General features: G+C 40.0%; 1 protein-coding gene across 9 annotated transcripts; it reads right to left on the reverse strand.

The window, feature by feature from the left end:
- Positions 1 to 422: 422 nt before the first annotated feature.
- Positions 423 to 22,049, reverse strand: mapk10 (mitogen-activated protein kinase 10). 9 transcript variants are annotated; one of them, XM_071529409.1, is made up of 13 exons: positions 21,981 to 22,049; positions 20,028 to 20,197; positions 16,233 to 16,362; positions 15,616 to 15,674; positions 14,926 to 15,064; positions 14,357 to 14,522; positions 13,554 to 13,625; positions 9,545 to 9,727; positions 7,616 to 7,740; positions 6,500 to 6,526; positions 4,805 to 4,868; positions 4,294 to 4,371; positions 423 to 565 (listed from the first exon to the last, which is right to left on the reverse strand). In XM_071529409.1, the coding sequence occupies exons 1-13, from the start codon at positions 22,044 to 22,046 to the stop codon at positions 423 to 425; spliced, it is 1,422 nt and encodes a 473-aa protein (XP_071385510.1). In that variant the 5' UTR covers positions 22,047 to 22,049. The 9 variants fall into 9 exon arrangements, with proteins under 9 accessions (XP_071385510.1, XP_071385511.1, XP_071385504.1 ...); XM_071529410.1 differs by lacking the exon at positions 6,500 to 6,526 and having other exon boundaries at positions 13,554 to 13,631; positions 14,360 to 14,522; positions 21,981 to 22,046; XM_071529403.1 differs by lacking the exons at positions 6,500 to 6,526; positions 13,554 to 13,625 and adding an exon at positions 11,368 to 11,439 and having other exon boundaries at positions 21,981 to 22,046.
- Between the last annotated feature and the right edge of the window lie 2,376 nt (positions 22,050 to 24,425).

Here is a 24,425-nt window from a genome sequence, read left to right on the forward strand (position 1 = left end):
GCCCACCTTGCCACATGATTGACGCATAGATGCTTGTGTAAGGAATTGGGAGACCAGCAGCCAGTCAATATACACTTTACAGAAAGACGCCAGTCTAAGCATTTGGTCATTTTTTTGGATGCCATATACAAGAGAGGTGGGGGAAATATAAGCAAAGCAACTAGAAGTTCATAAACATATATCTCAGCTCATTTATTTCAGCTTAAATACCATTGTTGTTTTTCAATGAAAATGCACAGGCTTTAGATTTCATCATTTCAGATTTAGTAAATCTATGTTTCCATAAGTCATGTTTTTGTTCTTAATATATTCATTTTGATCTTTTTTGTATTTTCAGTTGGTCATTTTTGGTGGGGCAAGGTGATTTCCTAAGGGGTTCTTCACCTTCGGAAGAACATGGGGTTGCGCAGGCAGGCGGCTAGTCACCTGCAACACCCCAGGGGTCCTGCGGAGGTCTCCAGGCTGCTGTCAGTGTCTGAGGCCAGGGTCTGGTCGGTGGACATGGAGGAGATGTCGTTGATGGAGGAGGAGGGAGGGAGGCTCTCGCTGCTGTTCACGGCTGCACCTGTGCTAAGGGAATCAACAGCAGCAGGGGGTTACAACGTAAAAGAGTCCTGTTAAAGACAGGAGCAGAAACACACCCAGAAGAGGTATTCTGCAATTGCACTCAAGGTACAGTGTGAACAATGTTGAATAAAATTGAATTTGTTATATAAAATCTGGACATCAACAACATCAACAACACCTGTAGTACATCACGATCACAGTGTGTCTGTAATGAGACGGGGGTAATTAAGGTTAGGGTCCAATGAGTTTCGCTGGTCTGTCTTCTTGTATTCACTTTCCAGAAAGACCTGGATGCTTTTGTTGAGTCCTGGTTCTTTTGAACCAAAGGGCGGGAAAGATGGAGTCATTTACAGGCCAGCATCTAGCTGCTTGACAGTTGTGCATTTCAATATAGACCCAAACATGGGCAGGGATTGTGTCTTTATACAGGCAGGACCATGCAAAGAATCCACACACTGCTCAACAACAGGAAAAAAAAATCCTTTTCACTGAGGTATTGAAAAAAATAATATTTTTTAATGATCCATGATGCCGAAGTGTACAGCACTTGTCACTTGAGCATTTTGCACTTAATATAAAATCTATTTTTCCAATGCCTCGGTGAAAAGGATCTTTTTCCTGTTGTTGAGTAGTGTGCAGATTCTTTGCATGGTCCTTTGAGTGTTTCTTATTGGAATTTATGCACCATGTGATCAAGTATTGATTGACTCATATTTGTGTGCAGTTGTGCCCAGTTCTCTATTTATTGAGCAGTCCTTCTTCATACAGGCTTATAATATATATGGTTTATATACAAGAAAGGAGGTATGTTAAGGCTATTATCCAGGAATTTGCCCTGTTTCAAATAACAATCCAATTTTCTTATTTTGCCCTTGTTCTGAAATCACTGCTGAACAAGTGGAACCACTGCACAGTTATCACTACATTTTTATAAAATCTTACATGAGTTGGTTCTGCTCTCTATGATGAATTTAGAAGCAAACCTGCATGTGACACCAGAGTTGAAAATTTTAAGTCCCAACAACAAAATAATGGGAAACTGCAACTGACATACTGTCCTGTTCTGTACACTTCAAGAATATGACGGCAGGGGCTCAGTATTCATTACTGTTTTGTTTTCCTTGCCATAAACAAGCTAGCTTTAAACCTGATATGCCTCTGCAAAATATCAACTCTACCTCTACACCCTCTAAATTGCCATAAGGCTGCCTAGTTTATTATTCAAGATAGCTGAAAAGGAAATAGGTGCATCCATATCTAAAAACAGAACCAGCTACATGGTATTCTTTAAGCCACTCACTAAGAAAAGCAAGTAGAGGAATTTGCTAAAACAACCACTTTCAGCCCAGAGCATACCAATGGTCCAGTGATTTGTACAAAGGACATGTACAGTGCCGCAGGGAGGTCATAAATCTCTCTGTTTGTGTCTGTTGCTGTGGGAGGAGATTGCTTAAAGGACATGGGTAGCCATTTCAGCTGACCCACAATAAAACAGGGGGCAAAGCAGGATTAATGGTCAGCATCAATTCCAGCAGCCAGTCACTACACTTGTAGGTTTACTCAAAAACAGCATAAAAGTGCTTAACTGTTAAAAGTTGCCTTTCCTGCAGTGTATATAAGCCTTCTTCTTGAAGGACGCCTTAACCATAAACCACATTAGTATTTTAGGGTGAAGATTGAGTAAATTACTTATTGATATCATGAATTAATTAAGCCTACACTTGCTGTCCTAGCGAAATTTTCGAGATCAGCTCTGGAAAAAGCTATGGTGTGGGATTATAACTCTATGTTTTTTATTTTCTGTGCTAAAGCTAAAATGTGCTTTACAGATGTAGCAATAATTTGCCTCTAAATCTACAACACCCAACACACAAATCTAAACATAAAAGCGCTGCTGGGCCTGACTGGTGCTGACTAGGTGCCATGTGGTGCTCTCAGCTCCTCCTTTTCACTCCCTTCCACACAGCTCACGCTGCAGTAAAACAGTGCCGTCTGGAGCTCCTGCACTGCATTGCGTCTGCTATGCTCAGCATCAGACAGTAGGCCCGCACAATCTGTTTAATTACTGGTGAAGAGATGGAAGGGAGAGAGATGGAGAGAGAGAAATCCATCCCAGAGAGCACTTTACTGACTTTCCTGAACAAAGTCTTGATTTTTTTTCAGGCTGTAGAGAGGCAAAAAGAAAGACAACACTGTTAACATGCTGTTTATTACTCTTAACTGTCTGAGATGCTACTTATATGGGTATTTTGTGGAAAAAATTGTGAGTAAGGCAAGTTGTTTTCTATATGTTGGTTTGTCTGTAAGTAGGACATTTTGGGGGACAATTTTCATTTTGCTCATTCACTTTCATTCACTTGCATTTGTGACAGTTGCCTTTACCGGTCAGTAGATACCGCTGTCTCTGGAGCATTTAGCATATTTAGCATCCAAATCTTCAAAATGATTGATTGGTGTGTGTTTAGTGCTTGAAAACACCTGTTGCCATTGTTGTTGGTCACTTGGCTGTGTTGTGCTGTTGGTTGTAATAACTGTCAGAATGTAGGTTTCCCCACTAGACACGGTCAGTCAGTACTCTGATTAACATATCAGTCTTGTTGGCTAAGTGGACTGTGGCAATGCAAAATATTTTGCTGAGTTTGTGGGAATCAACTATGACGTTATAAAGGTTTGTTATAGTAGGCTACATTGTACACAAATGTTCATTTTATGTGTTAGAATTATTAGTTTTACACTTGCTTCTCAAACATAGTAAAGTGGAGCAGGGCTGACAGTAAGAGCTTTTCAATCAGAAAACAGAAAAATTCGCCAATACAATAAATTAACCACAATTTTCCTTGGTGTTGATGGTGGGTGGTGGAGGTACTGCTCTCTCTCTCTCTCTCTCTCTCTCTCTCTCTCTCTCTCTCTCTCTCTCTCCCCGCCTGCTTTCTGGCTGTCTCTCCTCCCTTTGTTTATTGCTTTGATTGTCTGGTTGCTTCTTTCTTTCTTTCTTTCTTTCTTTTTTCTTTCTTTCTTTAAGGGAATTAGACTTTTGACACTAGTGCCATCTAACTGTCAGAGTTGACTTGAGAGTATATCCTCTTCAAGATTCACCCCCTCTGAGACTAAAATCATTTATAGTACTTAGCCTAGATGTTGGAAATTATTGTAAATTGTGAAACAGGTGGTGAGCTTGAAACTAGCACTAAGCTAGTTTGCACTTATTTCCTTTCAGCACTGGTAGCTAGTGAGTCAAGGTGCTACTAATATCATGACTCCATACTGCCCTTCTGTGGCAAAAAGGAGAATTACACTCACTGTGCTTAACTCAGGAAAGCCTTCATACAGAACAGAACAGCATGAAATGTCAGCTGCAATTTAGGATTTAAATTTTATGTGATGGAACATAGACCATGGACCCCAACCTTAAATCATGATATGTCCACACATATATACACACACAGTGAAATATTATACATACAGTCTAGTATAGAGTATTCAACACTAAGAGGTCATCTTCACAGTCATTCATTAGGTATACAATGCTATTTTTTCCATTAGGTATCTAACAAATAACATACTTGGCAGAAAAATAAAAAAAAATTGAATTGTCTTAAAAAACAAGATGGAGGAGACAGAGACACATGGTCAACAACACGATGGATTCTCTGTTTACAAAGGTAACTCCATTAAGGTTATAGTAAATTCACTTACAGAGCGATTAGGGTTATGCACTGAGAGTACCTGAAGGTGAAGGTTGTCCCTTCACAACTCCATTCTTCGTTCTCTCCTCAAAGTTCATCACCTCTTTGTAGATTAGTTCTGCCAAGAAACAGGTCAGGAAAAAAAAGTGATTAGAAGACATAAAATGATAGAAAACATGTGAAAGCAGAGTGTCTTTACTTTCTAATTACCACTGGGAGGCTTATGGCTAGCTAACTGGAAAAGTTTGTCTACAAGCTCAAATAAAACCCTGCGTGATTGACCAAGTAAAGAATACACAGGAAAGTTTGAAACATAACAATAGAAATTGATGATGTTTGGGGACGCTATGCATTGAAAGACAATAAAATATGCAAAACAGCTTTAATAAATACAGACAATTAATTACTGGTTAAAAATGCTGAGTCTTTTCTGATGCATTCTTGAAAATGGTTCGTCCATTACATTACATATGCCTCCTGCTAAAGTCGGGTCACACACTTATGGTACAGATAGATTTCCTGCTGGAAGATTCTGCCGTGGTTATCCTCACCTTTCCATTCATCAATGGAGTGTTCTCTCTCATCCAGCTGCTTGTCATAGATCTGAGGTGGAGGCTAGAGGGGAGAGACACAGATTTTAGCAGAAGTTTAGCTAACAATCAGCACACATGAAAGAAGAATTATAATCAATATAACATGGAATTTGCGCCACTGATATTAGAGGAGATACAAATAGCTCCACATAGAATGTTCATGAGAGCCAGCAACAGCTAACAACTTAACTAACAACTCTGATAACAATAAAAATAGTTAAAAGGAATTGCGGCCGACAAATTGCAGCCAGAATTCTAATTTTACAAGTCGAAGTAATGATGTCATGTCATGATGTGCCGACTTCAAAGATCATATGAAATTGTTCACATGAAACGATTGGTGTTCACGATGAGAAAAACATCTATGCATAAGTAACTCAACTATTAAAATAATTTGACAAAGTTTCAAACGGATACATTTTTTTCTTTTACAATGAATGGCAATGGTAATTTTGCTCTAACAGGACAGGACATATGATGATTAATGTGCAAGATGTTTTTCAAATAATTAAAATAAATATATGTGACATTAAAATAATTAATGTGAATGAAGGGAAATGAACAGTTAATATTTTATTTACCCTTGATCACATATAACCATAAACTCCTCATTTATAGGAAAAAATGGCTTTCGTGATCAATTTACATAAATTGAGATTACACTATATTCTCTTTGCTCACATACCTCATAATGAAATGACTCAAAATGTTTTAAACAAAGAGCAAGACCATCAGGATCAAACAATTGACAGGCGTGAGGAGATGAGTCGACAACTTTGGCGGGCTGTCTGGCTGTCTCCTGCTCTGATCGTGTTATTACTACGCTTCTCCCATAGCGCTGTCACTGACAACAGTATGCTGTCTGCCACCTCTTCAACTCTTCTTATCACCCATTCGGTGTTTGACCTTGGCCCGGACTCTGACACTACCATCCTGCCTCTTTGTCACTCTGGGTGACACTTCCTTTGACAAGACTACTCACAAACCTCATTGATGTGACCTTGGAGAGATAGTGTTACAGGTCGGCACTCAGCAGGCACAGTGGGCCAGACCAATGCAATGTTACAGTAACATTTTCATGCACCTTCCAATAATTACTTAACAATCTCCTTCAACTGCTGACAACGATAAACTATTGTATGACATGTTTTTGTGTATCATTACTCTCAGCCACTATAGTACAAGATAGGTGTTGATCAAAATAATGTGGTGGAAGTGAAAGGTTCACCTCAAAAAGGGTTAAACATATAGAGGGATCCACAATGAAAGAGGTACAGATTTACCAGAACAGGAGTTATCACTTCTCAGCTTCTTTACTTACCTAACTTTACTTTACCCAACAACCTGAAGATGACTTACATGCAATCTGAATTAATAATATGGATTTGGCCTGAACACATGCACAAAAATAGTTCCACCCCTCTTACCTGGAGCTATACAGTACACAGTATAGTGAGGCGTTTTCATTCCAGTAGTGACATTTTGGTAAGACTGCCTACATATGTTGTGTTCTATTCTCTATAACATGATTTACATTATGATTTACAGTACGTAACCAAGTGTGCTTTTCTCTATTTGTACATTCTTCTATATAAAAGTATGTTAGGCCCATCATATGAGACATTTCTTTGATGTAGGGCGGTTGTTATTTACCATGGATATTTGGACGAGATCCCTGGCCTTCATCAGCATGAAATGATATTAGAGAAGGGGAAAACAGCAGAAAATGTGTTGAAGGAGAAATGCCATTGATGGCCATAATATACATGCCACATCATCACTAACAATAGTATCATCATTAAAACCAACATCATCAACTAGATTAGACATATGTAATGTAAAATTGATATTGTAGATCATATTTGGTGTATTTGGGGGCTTAACTAAATAGATGTATTCACAAAAGATGAGACATGCTACAAATAAAACAACACAGTCATAAAATATTCTAAATGGTCCATTGCTCATCAGAATGTTGATTACTGCAATGAAGGGGTGTGATTACATCTTAAATATGCTACAAACCACAACATATTAACCAGCAAGATATTACACTGAGGAATCTTTATCAATGAGATTGCATCAGCCTATTATGCACTCATTAGTGTACTGCTGCAGGTACAAGTGGTAACTAGACATCTTTATCAAGCTGCAGATGGCTTTTTCCCAATCTCACTGTCACTTCGTACTAATGAAGGTCTGATGAAGAAATTAGACTTCACCAAATAAACAGGGAACATCAGGCTCTTACATTACAAAAATAATGTGCCATTTCACTTTATTATAGCAGCGAATTATACTCTCTTAAAGTAAGGAGTAGCAAGAACTAGTGGGAGTCTGAGATTATTTTGCTAAACCTAAACAATTATGCAAGCTCAGGTTTGGGGCACAGGCTTTAACGATAAAACCAAGAGGACAAGGAGAAGTGAGAGAAAAATGAAAATGAGATATGAACCAAAAATATAAAACAAAAACAATTACAAATGCACTGACTGGGCAATATCCATTATTATAATAGTAGAGGTCAGTTTTCTACATTGATATACACATGTAATTATAATGATTGCTTTAACTTAGTAAAATTCTTATGAAGTGCTTTTGAATAAAGTCAACATCATTACTTTCACTGATGGCAGGACAACAGTAGTAGATATAACTGTGCAAATACAAAGTGAGAATCAGTAAACAATGTTGAGCAAACAAAGACAGGGGGAGAGGATTCAGCTCGGGCTGCTAATCAATAAAAGGATCTGCCAGAGTCCTACTCACCGCCTCCACCTCAGCTGGATCATACCACACGTTGATGTAGGGGTGCTGTAAGGCCTCGTCCACCGATATCCGTTTAGCAGGGTCGATGATCAACATCTTAGACAGCAGGTCTCTGGCCTGACTAGCTGTGGATGAAAAACAAACAAACAAACAAACAAGAAAAGGTGGTTGGCATCATGATGCAAGAAAATCTTCCTTTATGCCATTTGATTATGTTAAGACACAATGGGAGAGAGAGGGGGGGGGGGGGGAGAGAGAGAGAGAGAGAGAGAGAGAGAGAAAGAGAGAGAGAGATGAGGCCATACAAAATGGCCATAAAGAGAAGAGTAAATCAATCAGCGATAGCCTGTCAGATAAATAGATAAACAAAGCAGAAAAACAAGATGCTTTTTCAGAGGGAGAGCTCTTTAAAAACAAAGAGATGGCATTTGACTTTAAATTATGTATGACTGATGAGTGACAGGCATTGTATGTGTGTAATATATGTTTGTATAATACCTTGTCAAACATCCAGAACTCTCTGTCTTTTGATCTCATGTTGCGAAAGAAATTGGAGATTCTGGCCTGTCCCATGCATCTAATGTCTATCTCTGATTAATGCAATTTCTTGACACTAATGTGACAGGCTGCCATCAGTCAGCTTGGTCTGAATTCATGTGTTAAATTTGAGAAATGACCTGCTCCCACTGTATCTTTCTAAATGCAGTTTTATGAAGGTATTTGTATGTACAATACTCTTCAGACATTCGGCTTCTCAACACACAAAAACACCATCAGCATCACCAGTCAGTCTGTCTCTCTGCCTTCCGCCTCACTTGGACTGATCTGAAATAGAGAACCCTTAACCCACACACCGTCCCTCTCCCCTACACACACACTGACCTAACGCATACTATAAATAGCCCTTCAGCAGCAAAGAACTGAGACGGAGGAAGATGAGCCGGGCGCACCCTCAGCATGTTGCCGCAGCATCAACATGCCAATAACAAAAGGACAGGAAATCTCCAAAATGGCTGCTATTCACTCCTCTGTCACACTGTCTCAATCCCTCTCCTCCAACCCTTCCCTTCTCTGTTTTTCTATCCCACGTCTGTCTGTCGCTCCTGCAGTTCAGGACAACCAAAGCCCCAACTGACTCTTTCATGCTCTCTCATGAGTCGACTCCTACCTATGACACTAGAAAACAGAAGCACTGCAGCCTAGTTTTCCTCCCTCCTCCCTCTTTCCCTCCCTCCCTCCCTCCCTCCCTCCCACTCTCTCGCTGGGTGCATTTCCTTTAACACCATCACTCCGGCAGGGAGCACAGGCAGCCAGAATGCAAAAGTGATTCATGAGAGTTTTACCAGACGGGGGCTTTGATGTCGGAGCCGAGCAACAGAAAAGCATATTTTATTATCGTTTCGGAGGGATTTTCCACATTTAGAAATACTGGGAAAAGAGATTTTCTCAGTGGAGACAGAAGGGATGATGTCTTGGTTAACCTTCTGCCTAAGAAATTGTTTGAATTCACCAAAGGGAGCGAGGTTCACAGACTAAATTCTACAGAACATATTTCAGTTTACCTATATGTTGGCACCACAAACCAATTATGAGTGATATTACATTGGGTTATTGGGACATTGGGTAATGACTGTCTTTCATGCTGGAAATACTGCAGAGTTATACATCACAAAACCACACACAGGGTTCAAAGGTTATGAATATGTCTTCATCTTTCAGGAATACACAGACATGCAAGTGTTATACATTCAGTGCAGCATAACAAAGGCAGACTGATGCGTTTATCATCAGACAGTGTACTATTACATGCATAACAGGTACAACATACACATGGTCAATGCAATCTGATATAATAGTTGAAGAATATTTACAGCTCTGCTATGTAATAACAGCTCGAGTATCAGTCCATGCAGAACTACAGGCTCTCACCTTTGAGTTTGTTGTGCTCAGAGTCAGCAGGGAAAAGGCAGTCGGGGAAGAGCTTGGGGAAGGTGAGGCCTGCATACTTTGGCCTGTTCTCCACATAGTTCCTCACTGTGGGTTGCAGCTTCTTCATGAACTCTGGTGAGGGCGTGCCCAGCTGCTCAATCACCTTGTTCCACTGGTCGATGTCTGGTGTGGTGGGTCAGGATTAAGGAAAACACACCTGGAACTTGCATCCTGGTCTGGTTCAGTGGCCTGGATGTGTTACTCCAGAACTATTTGCATCTAGGACATATACAAATCTTTATCTTTTGATTTCTTATTCATGGAAGGTCACATTGATCATAATGCATGTTGTGAAACCATCTAAAATAGGGGAAAGTAAGTAATTGAAGAAAGTGAGTTTTATAGACAAAGTAAAAACATCTGCGTACATTTAATGGGCTAATACCTTGTTGAAAATAGAAAAGGGAAAGCACACAAACACGATATGTGCTAATGGAAATTATGTTAGGGGTTTGAGTTACCAACAGCTACTGGCTTACTAAAAAGTGCAATGGCCAAGTTACCTGAATCATCTCTAATCTCAAAACAGCTGTCTCCCATCTCACATCAAAAGAGGCAATCCTGAGAAGTGAAGGTTCAAGGTTGAAGCGTGTCACATTGTTTTATTCATACAATATGATCATTCTGAGGAATACGGGCTGCAATGTGGATCCTATCAAGTATTTCATCACAATCCTCGCTTCACCTGCAATGGTAGTTCCCTTGTCTAAGAAAAAGACATAAACGTACACTTTTTGTTTTGTAATATTTCAGCATTGCCTTTCCCTCTTGCCCTCCCTCGCACGACATTTGCCGTTCCTTAAACGCAGTAGTTTATTTCTCTCGAACTCTGTACTATGGAGAGTCCAGCCAAGCAGTTTGGTGGGAATTATTTCCTTGGCTTCCTGGAACTGTAATAGATTTAAAGCGCTCCCTTGTGCCAGGTTCAATAAGATGCAGGTCGTTCTGTGCTTTGTTAGCGGATAGTTGTTTGAAATACTTCCCAGGTTCCCTATCCGATGTTTGGGTGACCTAGAACACAGAAATTGGGTCATGAAATAGCAGATCTGCTGATGAGCCCACTGATGAGAATTTGACTTTATGTTTAACAGGAGAGACTAGTATCTTACAGCAAAGAGCATAGGTGTGTGCGCACACTTTTATATAGTTGTGTGTGCACGTATGTGTGTGTGTGTGTGTGTGTGTGTGGTGTGCCAGCTGGGTACATGAGCAATTCTGCCTACCCTCACCCTGCCAACCACAAATGTCTCCCCCTGCCCCCACCACACACCTTCCCCCTCCCCCTCCCCATGTTCTCACAGGCGGGTGCCAGTTGAGGCAGTCGGCTGCCAGGGCCACCAGAGATCCCCATTACCTCATCTTGCTGGAACGCCACACACTTCCACCTCCTCTTTGTCTCCATTGTACTTTGGCCGTCCACACAATACACAGAGAAGCAATGTTTTCTTCTTTTCTTTTCTTTTTTATATATCCGCTAAAGTTCTTATCCATGGCTACTAAGCAAGTTGCTAGATTCACGCAAACAACATGCAGAGTTTTTTTTCTCAAGCTGTCAGCTCCAAAATGCCTGACACTCAATTGTGTTTGCAGTTATTTGCCCAAACATAACTCACCCTCTCAAGAAAATGCTATAAAATATTCAGGTTTAAACATTATTAAACAGAATGAGGCATTCACATAAGGGCCAATAAAAGCCAGCTTTATGCACAGTAGGCACATTAGAGTACGTTATGTTAGAGAGCAGTGGGAAGACAGAAGGATACGGTCAGTCCCAGGGAACAGCACTGTCCCTCTTATCACCTCTCCAAAGATGCAGCCCACTGACCACATGTCCACTGGAGTCACACACATGCATACAGACACACACACACACTCGCATTACCATACATAACATCTACCAACATCACTACACATTTCTACCTCCAATATCACTTATCTAAAGGGATTTTTATTGACGTTTTCATGACAACAATTAGTTAGCCAATACCAGCTCAGATAGATAAGACAACGTCACAAAGTCACCACACGCTAAAATGCTAAAAGCAAAATACAGATAATCAACAACTAGTTACAGTTTAAATTGCTATGGTATGATGTATAATTATATGTGCTCTTTGCCTCTTTAGGAACCAGATAAGAAACTTGTCTACCCAATTCTGCAACATGATAATATGTATCACAGGCCTCTGCTATGCTGTGCATTTTAATTAATTGTCTATATCTTGCTTTTACATATTTAACACACAGATATGCAGCTTTGCTCGTCCATTCCCTCGCCATCTGCATAGCTACTTACTTAACACACTGCAGTGAGTGGCCATAAAACTCCCAGTCACCCTGAGGCTCACTGTGCTGTGACCTGTGTAGACAGAGTGCTATTCTATATCATCTTCTGACAGACACTCAAAAAGGAGCAGATAATGTCCACCAGGTGAATGCTTCAGGTCAAAGGCTCTATGAAATAAATTAAGATCGTTAGCATCTACTGGGTACCAGTCCAGGACTGATCTATGAGCAGAGGATTGACAAAAGAGTGCTGGACCAACACCCCATTGATCTAAGAAAGTATAGTGTGTCAGAACCTAAGGATTTCAGGTCATAAAGGCAAGGTTTTGTGTGTGTGTGTGTGTGTGTGTGTGTAAGAGAGAGAGAGAGAGAGAGAGAGAGAGAGCTCATTGCAGGGGTTTTCTAGCTGGGACTGCATGTTCAATGAGTAGCAGTCACACACTTTCGATCACCTTGTGTCTCTCATTGTTCTAACTTCGTACTAGTCTGTATATGAAAAGCTATGCTTAAAATCATAACTTTGACAAATAGAAATACATTGCACCATTGTATCATCTTTGGCAATTATAGCATTAACCATGTAAATAGCGCCAAGTGGATTCAGTTAAGCTGCTAATAACAGACACTCAAAATGAATACATGAATAATTATTTATTATTCATTTATTGAATGTTTAATGATTGTGTAAGAGGTAGTGAGTACTCTGACTCACATATCTCCTCACCCTTGGATAGAGATAAAGATAGGGATAGATAGAAAGAGAGAGAGAGAGAGATAGAGAGAGAGAGAGAGAGAGAGAGAGAGAGAGAGAGAGAGAGAGAGAGAGATGCTTTTCCTCTTGACAATGGGACGCCAAAATATGAGATTGAACAAAGGGCTCGTTGTCAGCAGAAGGTTCAGGCAGATCAAGATTATTTATTGCCTGGTTATTGTATGATGTTATTGTATGATGTATTAAAAGTATTAAAAGAAGATCAGTCGGAATAGATGCTGACACACACGTGTTACAAAGCCAGCCAGATGTGAGCTTGGTTGGGTTAGAGTCACTACAGCTGCACCTCAGTACCAAACAGAGAACTTAAGGCCAGGCACACAGAATAAGCTTCAATCACGAAATGAACACTGTGATGGATCCACAGCAAACAAGATACTTTCCAGACTATGTAGTAAAATGCATACTGTATATAGGATCAGACCAACCAAACCATATACAACCTGTTATACAGCAACACAAAAAACGGATCAAAATACCATGTGAGAAGAACACCATGGTCCAAACTGTTTCAATTATACTTTTAACTCCCTCAAATGAAAACTAGACAACACCCCTGTAGCCACGAGTTCATTAATGTGCTGTTGGCATAAACACTTCCAAGCTCTCCAAGAACTTGGCATTGCAAGAGAGTACTGTGGGAGGCAGGTGAATCCATCCATCCAAGACAGAAACTATCTAACTAACTCCTCTCCTTCCCGACGTGATTGGTCCGATTTAAAATACAGGAGAATTATTTGCTTTCACTTTTGTGTTTTTTGTGGTTTTGATTAAATCCATTCTTTATTACATACAACAAAGACATCAGGCATTGCTCTCTATATATATGGACTGGTTAACAAGTAAAGAGTGTTACCATCAGATAGGTTTGCTGTGTGTTAATAAGGATACAGTCCCGCCCAGGGAAGAGGATTTTGTGGCGCACCATTTCTCCCATAATGCACCCCACCGACCATATATCCACTGCATGTACAGAGGTGACGGTGAGACAAGAGCAAGAGAACAGAGAGGAAAGCAAATGTTAGTGTTAGATAGGCCAACAATGCAACAGTGATTAGAAAGTGGTTGTTATTCAATGTGGGAAAAATAATTAGTGAGGAAAACATTTCACAGAGCTAAATTACCATGAAAGCCGGAGAGAGAGAGAGACAGAGAGAATGAGACAGAGAGCAGCAGAAGAGGAGAGAAAGAGAAAAACAGCCTCAAGAGAACTAACTAGTGACAGAAAATGCATAGCCTCCAAGCCTACAGGCCTCCTTGCCCATTCATGCATGCTGTATTAATGGGAGGAATATGGCTAATGAGTCATAGCCTAGGCTTGCATTCAATCAATTATGTGACGTACATGGGGGCCATCAATCTCTGATGGTATTTTATATACCTTGAAGAATTATTCACACGTTCACTGAGGCATTCTATGTAGGGTGACTCATACCTCCAACACTTTAATATTCAGTTTCCTTTTGTGCGTTTACAGACTCCATTGTGTATTCAATTGGCAGAATTGCCTATAAGGTTTCACAGTAAATGCTATGCTGCTAAAAAAAGGTTACAGTATAAGATAATAAACTGTAGCCTAGTTTTATTTTGGATCAATAAAGTTGTCTGTGGGTGTAAGGCTGTTAACTGAGTTTGTTAAAGAATGCGCTGTAGCCCATGTACGCTCATACACACACACTCCAGTTGGCTCTCACCATTCTCTTTGTATCCCATGCCCAGGATGACCTCTGGGGCTCTGTAGTATCTAGTCACCACATAGGGGGTCATCATGAAGCTGGTGCCTGCAGTCCTGGCCAGGCCAAAGTCCAGGATCTTCAGGGTGCAGTCTGACTTCACCACTATATTGCTTGGTTTGAGGTCCTGGAGAGGGGAAAATGGATTGAAATTTGCAAAATACTGTGTATATTTAGGTCATTTACAAACTCTCTATCCCATTGACAAGTTTGTCATGAAGTTGAAAGCAATGAAAAATATTTTGTTTTGCTAGTACATAGCTCCAGCTCCATGTCTGTATGTGAATGAGCTCACATTTCACTTTGATTTCACATTAATTTAATAGCTTAAGATTTGCTTATTCCTATTGCCAAATTCAAAGTTACCTTTGAGACTATCCTGACCACCAATAAAGTATCAGAGCTACAAAACATTGACAAGTTGATAGCAGTGTATATGCAAAATTAGTGTGTTCCAATTGTTGTTCGTTGAACTAAGATCCCATCTTCCATAAACTGATGCTGCAGCAACACAATCCAAACTTTCCTACCCTGTGAATGATGCCAGCTGAGTGGAGATGTTTGATACCACACAGCATCTGGTAGAGCAAGTAGGACATTCTCTCATGGTCAAGCTCCATCTGAATCACCTGGCACAGGTTGGCATCCATGAGCTCCATCACTAGGTACCTGGGAGACAGAGGATTGATTGATTGATTGATTGGATTGACTGCCATACATTGTTGTCTAGTATATTCATATGGAAATTAATAACGGATGGAATGATCCCATGAGATGATCATCACTGGACATAAATGTTCTCCCCAAACACACTGGGGGTTCAGCAGTGTTTCCACCTCAGGTTTCTGGGCGGAAGAACAACAGTGCCACAAACAAGCATGAATCCCTCTGCAGTAATGTTTAGCTAGAGATTGTTCTAAAAGTGAACACACTCATCCATCATTCAGTATGAGGACAAGATACCTCCAGCAGCCTCAGATTACACCCTACTTTCACTGACTAGACTGCCACGGTTGTGTTCTCATAACTGTAGGTGGACAAGAGTCGGGAGCACATAATGTGTAATAAAATCCCCCTCCTCCCCATTCTCTTTCTATCATATTACATATCAGATTAAATGAAGAAATATTTACCATTTGTAGAACCTGTTACATGAGGTTTCTTCGTATTTTTTTTAAAATGGAAATGGTATTCTGCAAGGTTTTACTGTAGGTACTCACACATCCTGGAATTCCTCTAAAGATTTCTGTGGCGTGAAGACGTTTAATAAACTGATAATCTGAAAGAGAGAAGACAGTGAAGCAGATCAACATGCAGTTTAGACATGTGTACACACACACACACATATATGTGTCTTCCAAAGTGAGAAAATGAGAGTTAGATAAAGGATTGCGGATATGAATTGGTCATGACCATGATGAAGGACACTGCTGCATGAGTGAGAGAGTGAGAGAGTAAATTGGAGGAGAGAGAGTGAGTGAGATGGAACAAAAGAGTGGGAGCGAATCTGGAAGAGAAAGAGGAAAGGAAAGAGAGAAAGAGAACAAGAAAAGAGTACAAACTGCTGCAGTGAGGATTACATTCATGCCTCAAAATATTCTCCCTCTCACTCTAATTCTGTACATTTCCATGGGATTTAGTATGGTCACAACATTGCAGCAGCTCTTCTCTGTTTTGTAGCGCAGGGATTTATCAGGAACCAAAAACAGACTTTGAGTGTCTGCTACAGTTTACAAGTGGGCTTCAATCTGCCATGCTCCCACGTCTCTTTATATCCATGGAAACAAGATTTGTTTCCATGCCTTCCTACCTGCTACTCTTCTCCCCAGTTACTCACATTTTTGTGATTGACACATTTCATGAGCACCAACTCCCGGTATGCCCTCTTGGCATGGGTCTGATTCTGGAAGGGTCTGCTCAACTTCTTGATGGCCACATTTCTGTCCAGGACAGCATCGTAGCCCGCACTGCAGAAGAAAACCAAAGAGAACAGAGGAGGACATAAGAGAAGGTGAGAGCAGTGGAGAAGATAGGAAGGAATCAGAGAACCTAGGGTAATAATGGCGGCACCAAACTAAACACATGTCTGTATATTGATATTCCCCATTCCCGGTACAGCGTAAACATGGTGACATGTTCCTCCAATATTCATAACTGAATGAATCACATTGTGTGTGATTGTGTGACGCTATGTGTGTCAGAGGTGCCTGCCATTGGTCACTGAGTGGCTGTACTGAACAGTCTCAACATGCTGATATGAGAGCGGGTGCAGCCACCTCATCGATGTAACACACACATCATTTACTTGACTGATGATACCAACTCTACCAAACAGGTTGTATTCAAAACCATTTTTCACAAAGAAGGGTCATTGATCCAAGCCAACAAAACCTTATGGAAATGGATGGCAGATGCCTTCGCTTAAAAAAAGGGAAAACTGAGGCAGCTGTTAAACCTTCATAATTTCAGCTGCAAGTCAATATACAGTTAACGCAGTCAACTTAATATGTTAAATAACTGTAATATTAGGTATAGCTTATGTAGCATATCGATTACAACTGACGATTGCCTTTTTCACACAGATGATATATTGGAAAGGTCTGTGTGTTTGCATGTGTGTGCACATGTGCATGAGCACGAGCACATGTAAAAAAAAATTTCCTTCAGTGCTTTGACCCTGTCAGAAACAGGGAAGCAATAAAGCAACAGAATTCATTCTTTGGGCGGCTGTCAAGAAAGCCTTACTACAGGAAATGTGGCAGTTAAACAGCATCAGCATCTTTTGATCACACAACAGATTCCACTCACGTCCATTCAGATGCTAAAGCTGAACCTGCACTCTGGCTTCTCTGTGGACGGGCTTAAGAGAGTTTCTCAATGGGGATCAATAATGTATCACATCATTATTATTATATTCCAAATAAAAATTAAATGGTACTATGAAATGGAGGGGAGGGGAGAGTATAATTGAGTTGATAGTTTGTCTTTCCAAACTATGGCAACAGCCCATTTTGGAGGTCATTACCACAGGGTGAGTTTATTGCTGGCTCAACAAAACCCAAACCCCAGAGAACCTATGCTATTTTGGCTTTTTTTTTTTTTTTTTAGATCTGTTTGTTTTCAATATAAGAACAACAACAATATACAGGCAGGGAGAAGAAAAAAATGGAACAGCCATGAAAATGCCAAACATATTACATGGTCAGCTATATCTTAGAGCAATGCATTTGATTGCTTTTTCTCATTAATTCTCCCTGATAGAAGCTGCTAGTTGGGTTTCAAGGCATCTGTATGCAGGCTTACTGAACCCTGATCGAGGCTTATAGTACTGTATAGGACGAGTGGATGGTGTGTGTGGGTTGGTGGACGGCTGGGTGGGATACACCCAGCCATGTGGCTCGTCATCTCTCTGTGGAGGCTGCAGGCCAGGGATGATGTGTGACCATGGAAACAGTGGAGCCTTCATAAAAGCATTGAGCCAATAGGGATTTGAGTAAGTCATCACTTTTCTAGCTGAGTGAAAGATGATGTCATGACCAGCTAAACTACTTAATGCCCTCATCCCTCCTAAGATGCTTCGGAAAGCTCATCCTGACCAACCGCACCAGTGGTAAGGGCAGAGATATGCACAGATTGTGATTATTGTGGGAGGCAACATTAGCAGAGTGAGTCTTGGCTGGTCCAGTGATACAAGTATCTCCTCATTACCATGTTCTCAGGCTTTACGGGGGCCAAAGTCTTCTGATTGCATAAGAGAAGCATAATTACGTTGATTTCAGGATAAGCTTTTGCATCAGTTCCTAGTTGTTTAAACATTGTTGTTTTCTGTTTGCCTCCAGTCAGCTGCTGTGAGTGTTTGTGTGAGCGCATGTGCTGGCGGATGTGTGTATGTTTGAACTGAGGAACTTCAGCAGAAAAGAATTCTACTGTCTGAGCAAAACCAGACAGATGTTTAACTAAGGAATTTTCTAAATAAAATGCACACTAAGCAATTCACTCCAACTATTTGATTCATCATATTATGACAAAACAGTTAACTACTATGTCCTCCTGGCATCAACATGCATGTCACTATTTTGTGGTGTTTGTGTTGATTTGCGTGTCATCTTAATGAGACCATTTTCATAATGTATCACATTTAATCTGTATAAGCAGTAGGCTATTATATCAGTCTGCAGGGTTTTATGTGGTTTAGGTTGTGGTAATACCATCACCATCTGACACCATATGACAGCTGAGGGCAGAGCCAAGCAGAGCACAGCAGAGCAGGTTAAATTAGATTTTGTACTGTCTCCCTGTCATCCGTCGCTGCAACGTCCCTGAAACGGGCCCAAACGCCGCCAAACGCCGCATTAGCAGTTACAGCCTGCCCAAGCTCCTTTGCAAACATACAAAATTGCTTTGGAGCGGAAGGAGAGAAGGGCTCGAGGCATGGGAAGAAAAGGAAGGACAATGAAAGGCAGCATGAGAGAGGGGTAGCGGATGGCAGGGGGTTATGGGTGTTAAAGCTATTTAATTTAAACACTAGGAAACGTGAGACACACTGAAAAGATACATGTCAACGTGGTTCGACCCAGCGTGGTTCTTTGAGGCAGGTACCACCACAGTGAGAAGGCGTAAAGATAGATGTGTCTTACGGATCTGTTTGGCCTTTTGACAAGCGATATTACGATGCATTCCTTTAAGTGGAGTCTTGGCTATTGTTCCCTGCACTGACAGGGCAGACGTGAGGTGAATTACAATGAATACGAGCCGTCTCCACAATCCGGATTAAGGATTCTCTTAAGTGCCTATTCTGTAAGGCCCTCATGGCCCACACATCCATATTCAAAACAACACTGAGGATGTCTTATCAACTCATAGCACTGGAGAGAATACGAGCCTTGTGAATCCAAATACCATAACTGGCAAGACACTTCACTGCTGCACGATTATGGCAGAAATGATAATCCTGATCATTCTGCTAATATTGATCATGTTTATTTGTCTCAAATTAGCATGTGCATCTGAACATATATTTTCACTTTTTTATTTTTTCAGTGCAGTATTTAGCTCAGTTAGAAAGTCTAGTTTTCACTCTAACTGTCTTATTCTCCTTTTTTACAAAATTCAAATAATAAATAATTATCACATAACAGTTACAACCCCAAGGCAAATTTTGCACAGAAACTGCACTTGTTTGTCGTCATCTGGTTTAAAACCAAAGCATCTCTAAATGACAGATGATTATCTATTTTTAGAAACAATGTAGAAAGGATTCTCTCTTTCTTTCCCATCAGAGCCGCCTGCTGCTATATCTTAACTTTTGTTTTGGCCACAAGGTTGTGATTAGTCACGTGCAATGGAAGCGCTTGATATACCACACTGGGACTGTCAGGGGAATTGAAAATATAACAAACACTTCAATATCACCGAATTTCACGATTATTAATTGTGGAAACATAAAATCGTGATATACGATTATCTACATTTAATTGTGCTGCTCTACACTCCACCAATGAAAACAGCAGTAAACGACAAGATATTTAGAGGATAATTAGATGATAACACATAAACGACTCTGTAAAACACATCAAATAGCATGATATGATGTAAAAAGGGATATAAAACAAATACACTGCTGAGTGCTTACCAGACAATTCCCTGAGCCCCGGAGCCAATGGGCTTTAAGTTCTGGTAACGTTTTAGAACTGTGAAAGTAGAATCTCCCACTTCCACACTGTAGAACTGGTTGTCCACTTTGCTTTTGCTCATGTTGTAATGCTTGGCGATATATGACACATCCACTTGTTTCCCAAAACCCTGCATGAAGCAAACATGATGGGAAATCTCCATTAGTGATGCTGAGGATGATCTCTGTTTACTTACCTGGCTGACAAGATCTGGAAGAGAATCAACAATTGTAAGAAAATAAGAGTAAAAACTTAATTGATACATTCAGTTGACATTGATGGTGTGAATTTTATGTTTTTATCATCAACTAACTTATTATTGTTAAGTTATCAAATGTCATTATATCAATTAACCAATCAACCAATCTGCATTGACTTAGCTGCTGCTTTTAAGTCTTGCTCATATTATTATCATTATCATTATCATTATCATCTTTCCAGTGTGCAATAATTGGTAAAACTGTAAACAAGGCATCTTAGACATGACAGAATTTATCGCATATGGGTGCAAAAGTTTACACTTAACAAACTGTTTCCATGCATGAATGTTAACAGTGTAATAACCATATAATAACACAAGTAGCAGCATCCTATTAACTACAGTAAAGACATTATTCCTTTATTAATGTGCACACAGTGATCAAGCTATAATTACTTGGGCAGAGCAGTCCTACAACTGGAGCCACAACAAAAAATCAGCTAATTACAGACTTAATTACAACATGGCTCACAACACCAACGAGGCGGAGGTGCTGTATGTGGGATCATACTGAGGATCAATACTTTGAGACAATCCTCACAAATGCCATGTGAATTCATGTATGTGATATAATATGTGTAAAATTATCATGGCTGACAGGTCATCCAAACCTATGATCAAATCATTTCATTGGAGTGGACCCTTTACTGTACAGCCAACACCGCCAAGTGCCTATTGCATACCGAGCTCAAGACACTGATCACCCAAACATGCATGTGTAATCCAGACATCCCATGTGAAGAGTCAGACTGGCCTCAGATTAGAGCTACAATAGAGCAATGGCCCTTCAGCACACCATCCCTCACACACATTCTGATGAGTGTAAAAGCCTCAGACTTGTGATATGCACAGTTTATAAAATCACATCCTCAAAGGAAGCTTGCATTTCACAATGATTACTCAATTAATCGATTGACAGAAATGTATTATTATAACATGTAATATTATTAGAAATTATAATATTATATATTATAATTTTGATAATTGATTAATTGTCAATTAAAAGTACCAAACATTTGCTGGTTACAGCTTCACAAATGCTAAGATGCTTGCTTTTCTCAATTTCATAATATAAAAAAATTAGCGATAGATTAGTCGATAATGAAAATAATCGTTAGTTGCAGCCCTATTTCACCGTCACAACCCACAATTAAATGGACAAGGCTAATTTGATCCCGATTAGCGTAATTGTGATTGTTTGTTAGAGGAAGGGGAGATAGGGGATTTAGCTTAATTAAAAATTCTGTTCACTGCTTTGTCTTGAAGATCTCCGTCTCAGATCAATATTTGTTGTATTGATGTTAGGTGGAATCTCAGGACTACCTACATTATTTCTAGCCTTGTGTGAAATGAATTACTGAACACAAGGCTAGAAATGATTCACCTGCTGGAAAATAACCTTTTCCAGGTGTTATTTATGATGGGACCCTGATAGTTAAAATCACAAAACTAGATTCAATTTATAATTAAGCAGGATCGTGCTACTTTTTGTATTCATTGCAAAGTAAATGTTGCTATTGTTTGTAAACATATATGGTTGAGTTACCTCACTTTCCACACACAGAAACACAACAATAGCACAACACATATAGCAATGAAGGGGAAATGGAAGGGAATGAGTACTGTACCTTTTTTACCTGTAAGGAACACACACCTGACAAAAGGCTATCTTCACATCCAGGATTGGTTGGCTGCAGTTATATAAGAAATGTCTGCTCATAAATACCTGGAAGACACAAGCAGAGGAGAGAACAGGAGTCAGAAGACAGAGTGCGGCAGCATCAGCAACAGCAAGAACTTGTGTGAGCTGCAGGACTAGGGTCAATGTAATCTTAAATTCTGCCTTTCCTGGAGGTGATTCAAAATCTAAATCCACAGATTGTTAAATCTTCTTGGTTTTGTTATTTTATAAAAGGCATTAGTTGCATGGGCAAGTCAGAATTTCTGAATAGTGAATTGAAATTGCCTCTTGAACTGACCTCAGTGAAACTATATTGATGCCAGCAGTGGGCGGATGGCACATGATTAACACCCAGGTTGTGTGTGTGTGTGTGTGTGTGTGTGTGTGTGCGTACGTGCCTGCATGTGCAAGTGTGTCATTTACATACAGTCATCTCATTAGCACACCCCCAGAAAAGAAACACATCAAGATCTACAGTATACTGTATGTCCCTAGCAGTGACAACGAACCATCCCCAAAAGTACAAGCTGTCCTCCGCTGAGATAAGGTGTCTCAATGGAATAGACAAAAAGTAGCACAACACCATTTAGGTTCACAGTGGCACATTGCTTGTGATCTACATCTAGATTTATCCAGTATCGGCAGCAACACAGCAATTCTACAATAAAGAATTCCCCCAATATGTGCAGTGATAGAGTCCATCTCTGGAATCATTTGCCCCTCCTGGTTTAGGATTGAATCCCCTCAGAAAATTCTCTACTTTGTCTTCCCTACTCTGTCACCATCTCAACCTTACTGCTGTCTCAATAAAAGAAAAAAAAAAAAACATGGAGGGAATGGACCGCCCACTCCTCTTTAAAAAATAATTCACCAATATTTTGAGTCTTTGGCACAGTGCAATATAGTGAGGTTAATATTATCCATCCCCATGTCCTGTTCTTTCAAGAAACTGGTTTGGCTTTGGTTGAAAAAGGAGTCCATGAATAGCTGGTGTCATCAAGCAGTCAAAGACTATATGCTAATATATGGTGATGACTTCCTAGCAGGTTGAAGGGTAATTTTTCTCCTCCATATCATCCCCTCCAGGGAACACTAAGGCTGATTTCAAAACATTATCTTAATATTTCACACACAAGTTCATGAAACCCTCAACAATGTCACCAAATAGTTTGGTGTGGGCACACAGTCATCTCTCATGAAATCTAGAATATCAGTTGATAGGATGTACATGCTTGCAATATGCTCTCAATGGGTAAATCTAGCACACACTGCCCCCAAAGTCTCATCTAGCTCCACCTGTCTCTAATAATGTCACACTTAGGGCTTAGTGTCTCAGCATAATCCAGTGGGAGCAGGGCAGTTTTAAGAGAGAGATGTGGGACACAAAGAGAGAAATTTCTGGTTTGGCCTATCTAGGCCACGCTTTCACTTAAAAGTATGCAGTGTCACAGTACAAAATGATGGTTGCAGATGTTACAGATGAGGGAGGGGGGGTTATCACAATACTGCCTGTATCAGTGGAATAGCTAAGCTGTCATCAAAGAGTGGGAAGAAAGAAGGAACAGCACAAAAAAAGAAACATGAGAAAGATGGGACTGCAGGATAAATTAAGAACGAGAAATAATGGGTAAAGAAGGTTATGAGGAGGCCTGGGTCAGGGAAAGGAATGAATGAGTGTCAAACAAAGCCAAATTTCATGATACATAGAAGATGTTTCCTTTTGGCTGTAATGACTGTAAGATACTGTAATTTAAACCATAGGCTATATTAACAATTCTGGGCTTTAGATTTTATTTTTGTGTGCATTGTGTGGCATTTATGAATCAGTTGCAATCTACAAACCACTATAGGAATTTCACACCACAACTGTATGTTTGACATGGCTAACATCCCTGCCACCATATTAACAGGCCCAATATTTGCTATTAATCTAACAGGTCAACATTGACTCAGCACAGCCATCTAGCTAGCTACATCTGTGCCACTCTAATCATAAACCATCTGTGTACATAAGATATTGAACCTCACACATGGCCAAAATGTTTGTCTTGCAGCAATATTAACTGGAATAATTCAAACATCACCTGAATCATCTCTGACTTGTCAAATAAATGTTATTAGGCTGTCCGGTGGGACGCAACTAGTTGGTTAGCATAAGATTCACATACAGCAACACTGAACAAACATGTCTCTGTAGGAGGCTGAAACAAGGCACAGAGATGTACAGTATATAAGTATTGGCTGTGGTTTTCTCTTTATTTCACTATTTCATCAAACAAACAATAATAATAATTTGGGTGTATGACTATGGGTTCAAAAGAATAAACCCCTTTATTTACAGCCGGCCTTATACCAAACAGAAGCATTACAGATCTGCCATAGATGGTCAAGAGCAGGGTCAGTACATTTTGTTTATGT

This window comes from Centroberyx affinis, unplaced genomic scaffold, assembly GCF_046629955.1.
Source record: "Centroberyx affinis isolate AG114_WGS23_722 - 3 ecotype Tasmania unplaced genomic scaffold, CSIRO-AGI_Caff_v1 ptg001787l_1, whole genome shotgun sequence".
Lineage (NCBI taxonomy): Eukaryota > Metazoa > Chordata > Actinopteri > Beryciformes > Berycidae > Centroberyx > Centroberyx affinis.

What these genes read in the sequence shown, in the direction of transcription:
- mapk10 (XM_071529409.1), bottom strand. Translation starts at nt 22,046, where the DNA reads ATGAGCAGACATTTCTTATATAACTGCAGCCAACCAATCCTGGATGTG. An exon ending in TGAGCACAACAAACTCAAAG is followed by an intron (nt 7,741 to 9,544) that starts GTGAGAGCCTGT and finishes TTTCATCCACAG; the next exon opens with CTAGTCAGGCCAGAGACCTG. An exon ending in CTCCATTGATGAATGGAAAG is followed by an intron (nt 4,372 to 4,804) that starts GTGAGGATAACC and finishes GTTTCTTGGCAG; the next exon opens with AACTAATCTACAAAGAGGTG.